This window comes from Arachis duranensis, chromosome 5 (assembly GCF_000817695.3).
Source record: "Arachis duranensis cultivar V14167 chromosome 5, aradu.V14167.gnm2.J7QH, whole genome shotgun sequence".
NCBI lineage: Eukaryota > Viridiplantae > Streptophyta > Magnoliopsida > Fabales > Fabaceae > Arachis > Arachis duranensis.
Window position 1 is genome coordinate 105,023,841 of NC_029776.3, and position 15,176 is coordinate 105,039,016.

Sequence of the window (15,176 nt, forward strand, 5' to 3'; positions counted from 1 at the left end):
GACCAGCCCGATAAGAAGGAATCATTTGGAGGTGAGCACAAAAATGCTTTCAAAATGAATTAAGCAGTGTTAATTTAACTTAATTGTTTATCTCTAGCTAGATTAGTTCGTTGTAGTGAAATCTGGATATTGGTGATTTAGACAGAACAAAAGAAATAACTTGGAGTAGCTCAATTGTGTGTATAATCTTCTTCTATCATAGCAAGTTATTTGTTATTACAATTATGGTAGTTATTTGCTGAGGGAAGTTTGATCTTTGATGCATGGAGGACCTTTGATTCAGGGCTGGAATTGATTTCGGTTGGTTTATTCGATTCGATTGCATGATGTTAGGCATTAACAAATATGGTTGGGAATCTAAAATTCTGAGAATTGAGATACAGGATGTCAGGATTGGAGTTGGTGAAAAACTATTCTATTGTACTTGTTGGCGTTATCAATGCCACACTACTTACTAACACTTTTGAAGTAGCTTGCTTTCAGGAGTTGTGGGAGTGGGAGTGGCTGGGGTTCTTCTTCTTACAGGGCTTACCTTCGCTGCATTATCTCTTAACAAACGAGTCGGTTCAAGTAAGTAATTGTTTATTTTCTATCTTGTGTGGTAACAATGAAGTTGTGTTAGGTGTAAATAGGATTTTTCTGCATTTGAGTGGATTAAGTTACTTGATGGAATATGTGTGGCTGGATACAGGACCAGAGCAACAAATGAAGCCCCTCACTGCACACCAGGAGACACTTTTATCTTCAGATGACCGTAATGATGAAATTACCGAACAAGTTAATGCTAGCATCAAGGTGGAACAGGGAAACGGTAACACAGAAGGTCAGGTTGATATATCTAGGGATTACCCGTCTCTCGAGTCTGATAATACTCTCAATGACTATAGTACTGTTGATGATTTGGATATAGGATCGCAATTGGTAGAGAATACTAGAAACACCTCCGATGGTATTGATGCTGATGATGCCACTAAGCCTATATCTGTTCTAGAAGATTTAGAGCAAGAGTCATCTTATGATGACAAGCTAGATATTCCCAGTGAAAATGCAACACCACTTAACTTTTCTGAATCTGAAAGTACTTTTGCTGCTATTAATACTTATGAATCTATAGATAGCAAACCTGTTGTAGATTCAGCTGAAACCATTATTGAAGTTAAGGAGAACCAATTCAATGTTGAACCAGGAAACACACTTGATGATGATGCTAAGTGGCTTCATCTTAATACTGAGCAGCAGGATGAAATAACCAACCCAAGTGGCAGTAGAGGTTCTTCTATTTCGAATAAATCTGTTGCTGATAATGAGACTGAAACTGTAAGTGTTACAGTCAATCCTGAGTCAAATAGCATTGTTTCAGTTCCTGAGTTTTCTCCTCGTGATGATCAAGAGAATGCTCTATCAACTTCAGCAAAAGAAAACATCGATCTGAAAAAAACACAAGACTCAGCTCTGCAGCTTCACAAATGCTTCCAGGAAAGGTTTTGGTTCCTGCAGCTGTTGATCAGGTTCAGGGGCAAGCACTAGCTGCATTGCAAGTTTTAAAGGTAGTTATTTGTTAAAACTCACTTTCTGCAAGGTGACTTAAGTATTTTCTGCCTTCAATTCTATTTTCTTTATTTAGAACTTTTGGTCATTGCTTGTTTTGAAAGTTATTCAAAATAATTACGCACACTGATACATATATGGTCAAAACAACCATAGATTTTTTTATTTTATTGAATTTTATAAAGGCAGAGATAGAATTGCGTACAGAACTTAAGTTCAAAAGATACATAATTATCCAAAATCCCCAAATTTAGCACTAACTTACTGACCTAAGCTTGAGCTTTATTGGCTCTCTACAATGTGTCCTAAATCATACTCTTACTATTGAAGATTTGCTGGTACTGTGAAGAAATTAGAAAACAACTGAAATTGAAGATTTCATTTAGCTTTACGCTTTCTTTCATTCAAGGGACAATAGGTCAAGCATTATGTTTGCAAAGAAGATTCATAGAGTTAAAGAACTACTGAAAGATACTCATGAAATCAGTTTGTTCATAAAATAACACCGATTGTTCCCCCAAAAATTATATCCCTGATTTAGTTTAGATATTTGGTGACTTCAGAAAGATATCTTTTGTTCACTTGAAAAATGTTACATCCTCAGGTTATTGAGCCTGATGTTCAACCTAGTCACTTATGCACACGTCGTGAATATGCTCGGTGGTTGGTGACTGCTAGCAGTGCTCTATCAAGGTAGTGGTTTATCTTCTCTTCGTCTTCCTCTTCCTCTTCCTCATTATTTTTCTCACTTTCTTTCTCATAATAATAGTGAGATGTAAACAAAGCTAACTGTTCATCAGGCATGTAATATATGGCTTTCTATGTGCCTTTCTGGTTTTGTTAGGAATACAATTTCGAAAGTGTATCCTGCCATGTACATAGACAATGTTACTGAGCTTGCATTTGATGATATCACCCCTGAAGACCCTGATTTTTCTTCTATTCAAGGTTAGAATAGGACACTTTAATACATATATTTAACAACTCACCTATTTGTACAAGAGTATCATGTCTAAACAATATTGATGTCACAGGTTTGGCAGAAGCTGGACTTATTGAAAGCAAGCTTTCGAGACATGATATACAGTTGTCTGCAGATGAAGACGGTGGCCCATTTTACTTCTCTCCTGAAAGGTATGCATTTATGGCTACCTATCTGTCTTTGGTAATGCATTACCATTCCAAAATCAGAGTTAATGCGATACTCCAAAATATATATTTTCTTTTAAGACTTGCAATATTCATCTTGTTTATTGCCCTCTGTCTGAATGTGGAATTTTCTATAGCATTGGATATAATGATGATCTCCCTTCTCTCCTACATTCATTTCTACAGCCCTTTATCACGCCAAGATCTTGTAAGTTGGAAAATGGCCCTGGAGAAGAGACAGCTTCCTGAAGCTGACAGAAAGGTTGCTTAACTTGTTATTTTGATATGCTCAACTATACTCTTGATTCAAGTTACATTGAACTGATCTGTTTGCGTTCATCAAACTGAATGATTGATGTGCAGACACTGTACAAACTTTCCGGGTTTATCGACACTGAAAAGATACACCCTAATGCTTGTCCTGCACTAGTAGCTGACCTCTCTGCTGGTGAACAGGGTATTATAGCTCTTGCATTTGGTATGTCGTATTTCAAATTAAATTTGATTTGATTTTGCCTACTTGTTACTCCTTTTCCCCCTCTTAGTTGTTTCTTATTTACTTTTGGTTTCCAATTTTCATTCGTTTTTCATTTTTGGGGGGTGGGGTGGGGGTACTCAAGGTTATACACGATTGTTTCAGCCAGAGAAACCAGTAACCAATGCCCAAGCGGCTGTTGCCCTTGCTACCGGAGATGCTTCTGACGTAGTCAGTGAAGAGCTTGCACGCATTGAAGCAGAGTCTATGGCTGAAAACGCTGTTGCTGCACATAGTGCTTTGGTAGCTCAGGTTGAGAGGGATATCAATGCAAATTTTGAGCAGGAGCTTTTAATAGAGAGGGAAAAGATCAACAATGTTGAAAAAATGGCCGAGGAGGCAAAACTAGAGTTGGAAAGGCTAAGAGCCGAGAGAGAAAACGAAAATATTGCTTTGTTGAAGGAACGTGCTGCTATTGAATCAGAAATGGAGGTCTTTTCAAGGTTAAGGCGTGAGGTTGAGGATCAATTACAAAGCCTTATGAATAACAAAGTTGAAATAGCTTATGAAAAAGAGAGGATCAACAAGCTTCGAGAGGAAGCTGAAGTCGAAAACAAAGAGATTGCCCGTTTACAGTATGAGCTAGAGGTTGAAAGAAAAGCCTTGTCCATGGCCAGGTAGAATCTTCAAATTTGGATAATCTTATTCTGCCCATCATAAATCCAATTTTCTAAGCTTATTACAAGTTGAATATTTGGTTTTAAATGTATGTAAATCTTGAACTCAGGGCTTGGGCAGAGGATGAGGCGAAACGAGTTAGAGAACAAGCAAAAGCTTTAGAGGAGGCTAGAGACCGTTGGGAGAGGCATGGAATCAAAGTGGTGGTCGACAATGATCTTCGTGAGGAAGCATCTCCTGGAGTTACATGGCTCAACGCTGGAGAACAGTTCTCCGTTCAAGGAACAGTCAACAGGGCTGGTAGCTTATTGGACAAGCTCAAAAAAATGGCAGCAGATGTCAGAGGAAAATCTAGAGAAACAATTGATAAGATCATCAACGTGATTTCTATATTCATATCAAACTTGAGGGAATGGGCATGCAAAACTCGAAAACAGGCTGAAGAGTTAGGAGAAGCTACCATATCAAAGGCAGGTAAGTCAGCTCAAGAGCTGCAGCAAGGTGCCGTCGAATTTGGATATGCTGTCAAAGAAGGTGCAAAGCGAGTTGCTGGTGATTGTAGAGAAGGAGTTGAGAAACTCACTCAAAAGTTCATCAAGACCTGACCCTTCCCTTCTTTGCATCTCTAAAGTTTTCCAAGCATAGAGTTACTTATTGGGCAAGGTTGTAGTTTTCTTTGGTTTTTCTTTTTCCAATGCTTCATCAGAGATGGTTTACCAGCTGCAGATAAAAATGCCTTCCAAAGATCACAACATATTCATGTGAATCCATGATTGTATAAGTGAGACTTGTAGGAATTTTAGTCGAGAAATAATGGGTTGCAACTCAACATTTTGCCTTCCGTGTTCAACATGTGCAGTTCATTCCACTTATATGTGAAAATAAAGGAGTTAAACCAAAGGCCAAATTTTGACATGCGCATTGTTTTTGTTTTTCACTTTCGTTAACAATTTCTTTGTACTTTTACTTCTCAGTCTCAGGAAACATAGAAAAACTACTTATTTTCTGTTTCTGTTATTTTTTAAAGTACTTCTAAATATAATCAATTGATTTTTGTACAAAATTAAATCCAAAAATAACCGTTAAATTGAATGAAATGCTTAATAGAAGATTATGTTGTCAACAAAATTATCAATGAAAATAGAATATTAACAATTTGGCAAACAATTTACCAATATATTCAAAATATTAACTACTTTAGTTATACTCAGGATTAATTCGTCCGACAAAATCAACCGTAGTACCAAAAAAGTTTTTGTTGTGGCAAATTTACACAACGAATAATTTTGCGAGGACTCTGATTTCTATTTAGGATTTAAGAGTTAAATTTTTGTTCTTTATATATACATAATTTTATCCCATCATCTTCTATGGGTTAAATTTTTGTTCTTTATATATACATAATTTTATCCCATCATCTTCTATGGGCACTTCTATTTCTTGACTAGAAAAATATACTACATAAATGATCTTAATATTTGCTCTGCGAAAATTATACCAAATTAAAAGGGAAAATAAAAAAGGATCAACCAACTTGGAGACTAAAGTGTTACGTTTGCCTGCTATAAAAATATACATACACTCGTGATTAGATATGGTAGGTGAGATCAATTTTACTAGGAACCTGTTCAAATGAGACAACGTTGGCTTGAAAAAGTTTTAATCTCATGTTAAGACTCAAAATAATCCAATGGTATTTTCCAAAAATCACATAATCAAAACAGATCATATCTAAAAGTAAAAGATTACACTGATAAATTGAGCCAAACAAAACTAAGATATAGCTTGTCCTTCAAAAACACTGATCCCCCCAGAACACTCGAATGAACCAAAGTAAAACACTTACTTCTTCTTGTCACCGCCTCCACCAGCCCTGCACAAAATTAATAAGTAGCATAAGAAATCTACCTTCATGAATTAATAACCAGATGACATTGCCAACAAATCAAAACAAACACAAAAGAATTAAGTGTAAACCTCATCTTTCTGAGGACATTGGACATCTCCTCTCTCTTCCTCTTGGCACGTTTATGGGTACCGAGCTTCCTCTTGGCAACCTTCAATGCCCTCTTATCCTTTCCAACCTTCAGCAACTCAGTTATACGCTTTTCATACGGCGCAAAACCAGCAACCTCGCGAATGAGATTCCTCACAAAGTGCACCCTCTTGCTTGTTTTCTGTTCAATACAACATGTCCCTTTAGAAACCACATTTAAGATAAGCTCAAGACATCAAAAACTATAACTATAGTATCATTTCTCGGGGTAATTTTATTCAACAGTGGTTGATCCCTTAAACAATTTCATCCTTCCCTATATTTTACATATCCATCATTCAGCACTATTTAAGACATTCAAGTACAGAGAATAGTATGCTTCAGAATTCCAACTATCACCAAACATTAACCCTATGCCATTCCAGATTGAACTAGTACGTGCAGCATAAATAACAATATAGTTCAACCATGAAGCAAACCTTTTTCAGCCAACTTTTTGAAATTGCTTTTTTACCCTAAACTCTAAATTTTAAACCCCAAAACCACAAACTCTAAATCCTAAATATTCCAAAATAAAAATGAGTTAAAAAATAATTTTACAATAAAGAAAAAAAGTTGGCCAATGTTGTTCTTATACTAATTCAAATCAACAGCATCAAGAATAATGCATTAACATAAACTCAGCTATATCTTACATCCGTTCAGCAAAATTCAAATATAAAACATAATATATGCACATAACAATAATCACTAGTATAATCGAACGTAATAAAGTAAAATTAAAATCTAATACATGTGGATGAATGCTAATTCCTTTAATAAAAAAAAAAAAAAACTTACTCCTTTGCGATCTCTGGGGCGGGGAGGCAGCTCCTTCTTGGTGACGATATGCCCCTTGTTCATTCCAACGAAAAGACCCGTACTCGGTGCCTTCGGAGCCATTTTCCTGATCCAAACAAACAACAACAACAAGAAACGCTCAATTTAGAAAACACACGGAACCATTTTCACCAATGATGAAATCAGAATCAAAGAGTAGACTTTGTTATGATCGAATCAAACATTGTATTGATTGAAAGTGAGAGAAGAAGAGTAAAAGATTACCTGACGAGGGTTATGCTAGTGGTAGAAAGAACTAGGGTTTTTGGAGTAATACTGCTTCGCCTTTTAAAGCAGCTGCAAACAGAAAGAAGCTACTCCACCTGATTCGTATCGGGTCGGGTCACGGTTACGCTCTGCGTTTTTTGGGTTTTTGGGTCTGAGGTATAGGCCCAATTAATTTTTTTACTTTTTTAACGGTTTGGGCTCTTATTTTCATCACCTGTTAGGATATACTTATTCTATCCTTACCAAAAAAATGATATACTTATTTTACATTTTTTATTAAACATATGAAAATAAAAGAGTAAATGGTCAACTTAGTTCTCGTTCTCTAAATTGGTTCTTGAAAGATTTTTTTTAATCAAATTCGTCCTTAAAAGATTTTAAATTAGTCATGTTAGTCCTTCCGTCACTTTATTTGTTAATGATATCAAAATTTGTTAATGTAAAACATTAAGTGATACTCGAACACATACCTAGGAGTCTTAATTGACTATTAACATAATAAGTTTATGAAATTAGATCAAATCAAAATCTAATTGTGGGGGAGAACTTGAGGCATTGAAATCTCTAAATTTGGGATTGATTTGATCTAATTTCATAAACTTATTATGTTAATAGTCAATTAAGACTCCTAGGAGTGTGTTGGAGTGTCATTTTAATATTTTACATTAGTAAATTTTGACACTATTAACAAATAAAGTAACGGAAAGACTAACATGACTAATTTAAAATCTTTAAAAGACGAATTTGATTAAAAAAAATTTTAGGGACCAATTTGAAGAACGAGTGATATTTTGGGGACTAATTTGACGATTTACTCGAAAATAAAATGTCATATTTAAATCATAATACAATTGTTGTATGGTTGATGAATGGAAATATAAGTTTATAATTTGTACAAATTATGTTCATATTATTTGTTAATGAAATAAATCAAAAAGAGCTCAATTTTTGTGAATAAAATTTGATCGACTTGACAATTTGGCTCATTTTCACACCGAATAACAACAAAATATTTAGTCAACTTCAGATAAAAAATATAATATCGAACAAAAATATTTATAAATACAAAAAGTCATTCATCAAATATTTGTATACGGAAGTACAACTCATATAAAATTCATTATTCAATTAAGAAAAGTAGAACTACTCTAGCAGTATTTAAAAACATGGGAGAAAGAGAAACAATTAACAAAAGAAGAAGAAAAGCATGGGAGAAATGGTCCCAACCCACTTCACTTGCATCATTGGTTTGGTTGCATGAGTGGCTATTGGCTCTGCTTTTGGATTTTCCTTCAAAAATGTACTAACTCGAAAACCATTTTTCATTCTTTTATTTTTTAAATTTTTTTTATATAGAAGACCAAAACAATTTTGTTCTCTTTCATCAATTCCTTTGAACTTTGAAGCTTCTCCGAGGTGGTGTGTTCAAACAATGATGATGCAACCTATGAAACTGTCAAAGTTTCTGTATTTCAAAGAAAGTTCTTTTTTGAAGTTCCAGGCTTCTCTAATAACTGGTCAACGACTCAACGTTCAGATTTGGTCAAGGGTATCTCATCTTTTCCCATTTTCTTCATTTCTTCCTCATTTGCCACGTTTGAGTTTCGGTTTTCCTAAGAATACAGCCCTTCATAGAAATTTCAGCTAAGTTTACTAAATTCTCCTTGTTCTGTTCTATAGTTTCTATTTGTCTCTGTTGTTAATAAAGAACTTATCACAAGTTGTTTATTACCTCTATTCTTCGTCACTGAATTCTATACTTGAAAGTTGGAACCATCAAACCAACTTACCTATCTATCCATAATTGAAAAAGGCTTTTAGTTTCTGCATCTGCTGCTATACAAGATTATGGTTTCTGATCATTATTAGTTCCACAATTTTAGTTTATAGTTCAGCTTGGAAGATCAAGGAGGAAATTAAAGTTTATAGTTAAGCTTCCAATTTTGGTGTTCATGATTGTTTCTGTGTAAGAAAATCATTGCCTAAAGGAGATTTGTGCAAAACTTATATGCTAGTGTTTGGCCTACTTAGCATGAACAATGTCAATCCTGTGTGGCCTTCCTCTTCTTGAGTGTGTGTATTGTCTCGGTTGCGCTCGCTGGGCTTGGAAAAGATGTCTTCACAATGCAGGCCATGACAGTGAGAATTGGGGCTTTGCCAACGCCGAAGAGTTCGAGCCGGTCCCTCGCCTTTGCAGATACATCCTAGCTGTGTATGAAGATGATCTTAGACACCCCCTTTGGGCACCTCCTGGTGGTTATGGAATCAACCCAGATTGGCTAATACACAAGAAAACATACGAAGATACTTGCGGACGCGCTCCACCCTATATATTGTATATTGATCATGATCATGCTGATATAGTTCTTGCCATCAGGGGCCTAAACTTGGCAAAAGAGAGTGACTATGCAGTTCTTTTGGATAATAGATTGGGGAAGAGGAATTTTGATGGAGGGTATGTTCACAATGGGCTATTGAAAGCTGCTGGATGGATTTTGGACACAGAATGCAAGGTTCTGAGGGAGTTGGTGGAAAGATATCCAGATTACAGACTTACTTTTGCTGGACATTCACTTGGATCAGGAGTTGCAGCTATGTTGACCATGGTGGTGGTGCAGAATCGCGATAAGCTTGGAGATATTGACAGGAAGAGAGTCAGGTGCTACGCCATCGCACCGGCTAGGTGTATGTCGCTAAATTTGGCGGTGCGATATGCAGATGTCATCAACTCTGTTGTGTTGCAGGCAAGTATCAGAATCTCAAATGTTTTACTTGCTTGGTTGCAGCATCTATGTAAGTTCTTCATGAATTCCCTTGCAAAATCTTGAGGCATTTTATCTTAAGTTTCTTGTTGTCAATATTTGTATTAAGTAATTTAGGTAATGTCCTTATCTTGTTCAATAACTATTATGCCTATACTTAAAACTATTAAACAAAGGCTAATCACAAGCTTAGCATGCTAACTTAAATTTGATGTTAAATGCTCTTTATACACTGATTAGGATGACTTCTTACCAAGGACAGCCACCCCATTGGAAGATATATTCAAATCTGTTTTCTGGTATGTCATAAGGACCTCTATAACAAAATCTTTCGTGTATTTTATATTCTGACATGTATTCTATACGAGTGACTGAGATAATAGTTCCGTTTGCAACAATAGCGTAGTTAAATTGAATACTCGTAGACGAAAATGATTCATTAATTACAGAAAATCATAGTTACAAAGATATTTTCTATGGCTGGCAGTTTGCCATGCCTATTGTGTTTGAGGTGCATGAGAGATACATGCATATCTGAGGAGAAGCTGCTCAAAGATCCAAGGAGACTCTATGCACCTGGTCGCCTTTATCACATTGTTGAGAGAAAGCCTTTTAGGTATGTTTAAAGAACCTTATGCTAAATTCTAACTATCTTTTTGAAACTCCACTCCAACCATCTTTTCATGGTAAAATATGTTAACCTGATTGTAATAAGAAAGATGTTTAACAACCTTGTTTGCAGAATGGGAAGGTTTCCCCCGGTTGTAAGGACGGCGGTGCCTGTCGACGGAAGATTCGAGCATATAATCCTTTCATGTAACGCCACGTCTGATCATGCCATAATTTGGATAGAGAAAGAAGCACAAAAGGCTCTAGATGCAAGTCTACCAACCTTTGTAAACTGTTTTATGCAATATGCGGAACAGAAAGATTTTTGAACCCCTAAATTCTGATATAAACTCAGCTGCAGTTAACTTCATTTAACGACTCTGAACTATCAATTTCGCATGAAATTAACTGCACTTGAGTTTTCACCTTCTAAATATCTCCCTTGAATCAAGTTCCTTGTGTTTTCTATGTACTGCAGTTAATAATAGAGAAAGACCATGATGCCATGGAAATCCCTGAGAAACAAAAGATGGTGCGTCAAGAAACAATGACTAGGCACAAAGAAGAACACAGAGCAGCACTACAGAGGGCTAAGACATTAGATGTTCCTCATGCTTATACGCCACCATCAGAATATGGCACTTTTGATGATGAGAAAGAAGAAGAAGAAAAGAGCTCAAGAAGAAGATTAAAGGGTGGTTCTTCTTTTGGTTCAACTCCTAATAAAACCAATAATGCTAGTGAAAGCTGGGATGAGTTAATTGAACGCCTTTTTGATAAGGATGAGCATGGCCACATGGTGCTGAAGAAATAATGGTAAATTTTATGTATCATTCTAATTGAAAGCCAAATTAGTTCATTCTTTTGTGATTTTTCCCTCTTTATGTATAATTTTAGCTGAAAGATGGAACTAGAAATGAAGGTTGATGAATTTATTTTGAAATATTTGAGCATGAACAATTCTAACAAGAAGAAATCAACCAAGTAAAAATATTCAATACTAACAACAACAAAATCAACTCTAATTCCAAACTATATCATCAACCCTTGCTCAATCATAATGTCCAGCTACAATAACAACAATTTCAATAAACTCTAATAATATCCAATGCTAACAACAAGAAGAAATCAACCAATATCCAATATTAACAACAACAAAATCAACTCTAATCCAAACTGCACCATCAACCTTACTCTGAGCAATTACAAGAAATCATCCCAAATAATATACAGTACTAAGTAGAGTAAACTTTAGAGTAAAGACAACTAGATTACCTGTCGCACCGAGCCTAGACTCATCAGCATCACCGATATCATCCTCACTCATCATCATCACCAATATGATCCTCATTGTTACCGGCTACATCCACCAAGTAATCCTATACAACATCATCATCGTCGTCATCCTCGTGCTCCTGAATTGGTAGTGCAACAACGTTAAGGTCGTAATGAGGTATGTTCCCACTAGTGCCTGTGTTTTGGTGATAATCAATCCCTCGATCTTGATCACATCTACCAGAATCAAAAGACATTGTCCCCCTAGAGTGGCTAGAAGTGGTAGGACATTGAAGTCTCGAACCTAAGGACATTTGACTCGGAACCACTCGTAGTGGCAGTGGCTGATCCAAACGAAAGGACAGCTGCAAGTGATTGCCATATGTTGCATTGTACCAACTCATGTAAACCTCGGATGCCTGACAGGTCTTGACAGGATCTCCACCAAGGATGTGAGAATATCGGTTAGCCCAAATCGTTATCCACTCAGAATGTGCTACGGCCCAGTTCAAATTTTTTGGACCGGTCAAGACATTGCCATGTGCATTACCAAGACTCTTTGGTTGACCTGGAATGTCCTGTTGTAAACCGAACTGTCTCTTGACTCTGTCAGCGGGATGCCACTCAATGCACTCAAACGATATGAGTGGCGTCGTTGCATTCCATATCACCTCATGCTCACGGATGTCATCTGGAACTAAATGGGGCGCAATACGCTCATGACTGTAGACGTCCCACACAAACTGCATGAATAAGATTCAAAAAAGTTGAAGACAACTATTAAAGTCCTGAATCAATTTAGTAAAAATATGACTAAACAACTATTAAAATAACTTGTGAATAACTATTGGTTTTTGATAGATTAATACATCAATTTACAAATAAAAAATCTATCTAAATCAATTTAGACAGTTTTCTAAATACGTACCCTGTCTGGTTGAATCAAATCCAATAACTTCCTCACGTGATTGGTTGTCCAATGTCTGTATTGAGATGAGGGAAATTCCCAATCATTCCACCTGACAAATTTTTGCTTTCTATTAATAAAATCCAATAAAAATAATCTATTAATATATATTAGTATCATATCATATTTACTATGTAATGTTACCGTTGAGCAAGCGGAAAACGTGGCTCAATGGGAATTGGTGCAAGGAATGGCATCCGTTCCCAAGCCCATACATGCAAGAGTGTCAGGGGACCATCCATATCTTTACAATCATAACGTGATGCCCGACACAATGATCTGTATAGGTGGGCTAGGCATGCCGCTCCCCAACTGTAAGTCTTGATCTCGGAAACATTTCGAAGCAAGGGTAAAAATTTCCAATGCACCCCAGCTCCAGACTTGTCACAAAATAACGTCGTACCAAATAGGGCCATAATGTGACACTTGACATATCTTTCTCTAGAAAGTTGATCATTCAACTGTAAGCGACGTTTAAGACTGCGAAGCCACGTCAACTTAATAAAACTTCCTCTATGATCCCTTACTCCAGGTGCAACTCCAAAATGCCACATGCATTCACTTTCTAGACCACTGCTACTACTATCTGTTGGTCCTGTAACTGGTAGACCATTTGTTGGGAGACCAAGAATCATTGCAACATCTTCTAAGGTAATAGTGCACTCACCAATTGGTAGATGAAACGTGTGAGTCTCAGGCCGCCACCTTTCGACCAGTGCTGTCACGATAACCGAGTGACTTTGTATTCTTCCAACGCGAGAGATGTGGTAAAACCCGGTCTCTCTTAAAAGCTCTTCAACGCTGGCATCAAAGGTATCTGGTGGGTTTAAGTGCCGACACTCCAATATTCGTGAACCCTACAAAAAAATAAAAAGAAGAAAAATATTAGCACAACTAATCACAAATTTCACAATAACATAATAAAGTCTAATATTGATCAATTTAACTATGATAATTGATAACATAATGATTGGTTTCCCACAATATCTTCCATAATCATAATGTAAGTTATGACAACCTGATAATAATTTAATACATATGAATTTAATATCCTAATATTTTGATAATGCATCCATCCTTTGTGATGAATACTATTTTTTTACATAGTAAATAAAAATTAAATTAAACTACTCTAAGATCTTGCTAAAATAACAAAATTGATCTAAAAAAAATTACTCATCATTCCACATAATAGCTTACTATAATTAATAAAATAATCTGAAAAGTTACTAATTTCCCTTAAGGTCTTATTATAACTAACAAAATTAACATAAAAAATTACTAATCTTCATTAAAATATTAATATAATTAATAAAACAATCTGAAAAACTAATAATTACCTAAACATCTTATTATAAATATATTATTAATAAAATTAACATAAAAAATTACTAACTTTTATTAACATCTTACTGTAATTAATAAAATTAACCTAAATAAATCTCTAATTTGTATATTATATTATTATAATTAATAAAATTATTTTGAAAACTTACTAATTTCACATAATATCTTACCATAATTAACAAAATTACTAGCCAACAGATTTATTATGCTAATCAAAAGAATAGTTATCAGCATTTTGCTCCTAAAAAATAATTAAAAATAAATTTTCCTAAAATATTTAATATTATCCTTCGTATACCAAAAATTGTTATTTGGGAGTATTACCACTGCATACTACTTTTATTCATAAAAATAAAAAAAAAATTAAAAATATTCTTAATCAGTATCAGAAATAAAAACTACTTTTCAGATTTCACTAAACACAACATACAATATTAACAACAGAAAAATTCTATTCAACAAAATATAAAACCTGTTGTGAATCTAGTTACTTTCTCCCCTTGATAATTTAAAACTCGTTTAGACTAAACACTTCACACACTGTACTATAACACTATTATATTATCAACCTAAAAAATTTCTCTTCAACATTATAAAAAAATATTATTACTAATAAAAGAAATAAAAAAACTTACATATGTAGGATGAGCAAGATATTCAATAATATGATCTTCGGAACGAGTAATATCTCTAACCATCTTCCTCCTCCTCTTCTTCTTCTTCTCTCCTTCACCGTTTTTCTTGTTCTCTGAATTCTCTAACTCTCTGAAGTAGTTGTTTGAAATGAAAAGGGAGTGAAGTGAGCTACTTTAAAGGAGTGAGGAGAGTCACGGGCGCACTGCCACTCCTGCATGCTTTACACGTGTCGGGTCAACAAGGAAATCGCCATTCCCGATTTCCCATGCCAGCTACATATGTGAAATACCGAAATTACTCATATATAAGTGTATTTCACAGAAACCTACAATCATAAAAAATTCAAAATTAATTTGCGTAATTTTATTCACAAAAGCATTTCTGCAAATTATTTTTTACATAAAGTATATTGTTTATCAGTAACGTTGTGATTTTTTTTTTTTTAAATATCTTTAACATTTGATTTTATTTAATCTTTTTTAATATTTTTGGTTTGTATTAAAATTATTTTTGGATATTAAATTTTATAAATATTGAGGATAACGTTTAGAATAGTTTTGAGACAAATAAAAAATGTTAAAAATAAAATTATATATATCAAAAACATTAAAAATAAAATTAAGTAAA

General features: G+C 34.9%; 4 protein-coding genes across 5 annotated transcripts; 2 read left to right on the forward strand and 2 right to left on the reverse strand.

Moving 5' to 3' along the window:
- Nucleotides 1-1,452: 1,452 nt before the first annotated feature.
- On the forward strand, nt 1,453-4,757 carry LOC107491139 (uncharacterized). Its single transcript, XM_021143525.2, has 8 exons — nt 1,453-1,547; nt 2,153-2,241; nt 2,393-2,496; nt 2,583-2,682; nt 2,884-2,959; nt 3,061-3,175; nt 3,318-3,849; nt 3,960-4,757. The coding sequence occupies exons 1-8, from the start codon at nt 1,467-1,469 to the stop codon at nt 4,453-4,455; spliced, it is 1,593 nt and encodes a 530-aa protein (XP_020999184.1). The 5' UTR covers nt 1,453-1,466; the 3' UTR covers nt 4,456-4,757.
- Nucleotides 4,758-5,493: 736 nt separating this feature from the next.
- LOC107491138 (60S ribosomal protein L36-3) lies at nt 5,494-7,033 on the reverse strand. The gene is made up of 4 exons (XM_016111913.3): nt 6,951-7,033; nt 6,687-6,792; nt 5,828-6,027; nt 5,494-5,723 (listed from the first exon to the last, which is right to left on the reverse strand). The coding sequence occupies exons 2-4, from the start codon at nt 6,786-6,788 to the stop codon at nt 5,693-5,695; spliced, it is 333 nt and encodes a 110-aa protein (XP_015967399.1). The 5' UTR covers nt 6,789-6,792; nt 6,951-7,033; the 3' UTR covers nt 5,494-5,692.
- Nucleotides 7,034-8,151: 1,118 nt separating this feature from the next.
- Nucleotides 8,152-11,269, forward strand: LOC107491137 (uncharacterized). 2 transcript variants are annotated; one of them, XM_016111912.3, is made up of 6 exons: nt 8,152-8,253; nt 8,360-9,697; nt 9,956-10,014; nt 10,203-10,331; nt 10,458-10,593; nt 10,803-11,269. In XM_016111912.3, exons 2-6 carry the CDS (start codon nt 8,993-8,995, stop codon nt 11,136-11,138), a joined length of 1,365 nt encoding a protein of 454 aa, XP_015967398.1. In that variant the 5' UTR covers nt 8,152-8,253; nt 8,360-8,992; the 3' UTR covers nt 11,139-11,269. The 2 variants fall into 2 exon arrangements, with proteins under 2 accessions (XP_015967398.1, XP_015967397.1); XM_016111911.3 differs by lacking the exon at nt 8,152-8,253 and having other exon boundaries at nt 8,294-8,502; nt 8,837-9,697.
- Nucleotides 11,270-11,418: 149 nt separating this feature from the next.
- On the reverse strand, nt 11,419-14,706 carry LOC107491136 (serine/threonine-protein phosphatase 7 long form homolog). The gene is made up of 4 exons (XM_016111909.3): nt 14,549-14,706; nt 12,711-13,423; nt 12,528-12,618; nt 11,419-12,342 (listed from the first exon to the last, which is right to left on the reverse strand). The coding sequence occupies exons 1-4, from the start codon at nt 14,609-14,611 to the stop codon at nt 11,704-11,706; spliced, it is 1,506 nt and encodes a 501-aa protein (XP_015967395.1). The 5' UTR covers nt 14,612-14,706; the 3' UTR covers nt 11,419-11,703.
- Between the last annotated feature and the right edge of the window lie 470 nt (nt 14,707-15,176).

Excerpts from the sequence above, each read along its gene's own strand:
- LOC107491137 (XM_016111912.3), top strand. The coding sequence starts at position 8,993 with ATGTCAATCCTGTGTGGCCTTCCTCTTCTTGAGTGTGTGTATTGTCTC. Across the intron at positions 10,332-10,457 it reads GTTGAGAGAAAGCCTTTTAG|AATGGGAAGGTTTCCCCCGG; the intron begins GTATGTTTAAAG and ends CCTTGTTTGCAG. Across the intron at positions 10,594-10,802 it reads AAGCACAAAAGGCTCTAGAT|TTAATAATAGAGAAAGACCA; the intron begins GCAAGTCTACCA and ends TATGTACTGCAG.
- LOC107491138 (XM_016111913.3), bottom strand. The coding sequence starts at position 6,788 with ATGGCTCCGAAGGCACCGAGTACGGGTCTTTTCGTTGGAATGAACAAG. Across the intron at positions 6,028-6,686 it reads GCCCCAGAGATCGCAAAGGA|AAAACAAGCAAGAGGGTGCA; the intron begins GTAAGTTTTTTT and ends TGTATTGAACAG. Across the intron at positions 5,724-5,827 it reads AATGTCCTCAGAAAGATGAG|GGCTGGTGGAGGCGGTGACA; the intron begins GTTTACACTTAA and ends AATTTTGTGCAG.
- LOC107491139 (XM_021143525.2), top strand. The coding sequence starts at position 1,467 with ATGCTTCCAGGAAAGGTTTTGGTTCCTGCAGCTGTTGATCAGGTTCAG. Across the intron at positions 1,548-2,152 it reads CTGCATTGCAAGTTTTAAAG|GTTATTGAGCCTGATGTTCA; the intron begins GTAGTTATTTGT and ends TTACATCCTCAG. Across the intron at positions 2,497-2,582 it reads TGATTTTTCTTCTATTCAAG|GTTTGGCAGAAGCTGGACTT; the intron begins GTTAGAATAGGA and ends TTGATGTCACAG.
- LOC107491136 (XM_016111909.3), bottom strand. The coding sequence starts at position 14,611 with ATGGTTAGAGATATTACTCGTTCCGAAGATCATATTATTGAATATCTT. Across the intron at positions 13,424-14,548 it reads ATCTTGCTCATCCTACATAT|GGTTCACGAATATTGGAGTG; the intron begins GTAAGTTTTTTT and ends ATTTTTTTGTAG. Across the intron at positions 12,619-12,710 it reads CGTTTTCCGCTTGCTCAACG|GTGGAATGATTGGGAATTTC; the intron begins GTAACATTACAT and ends AAAATTTGTCAG.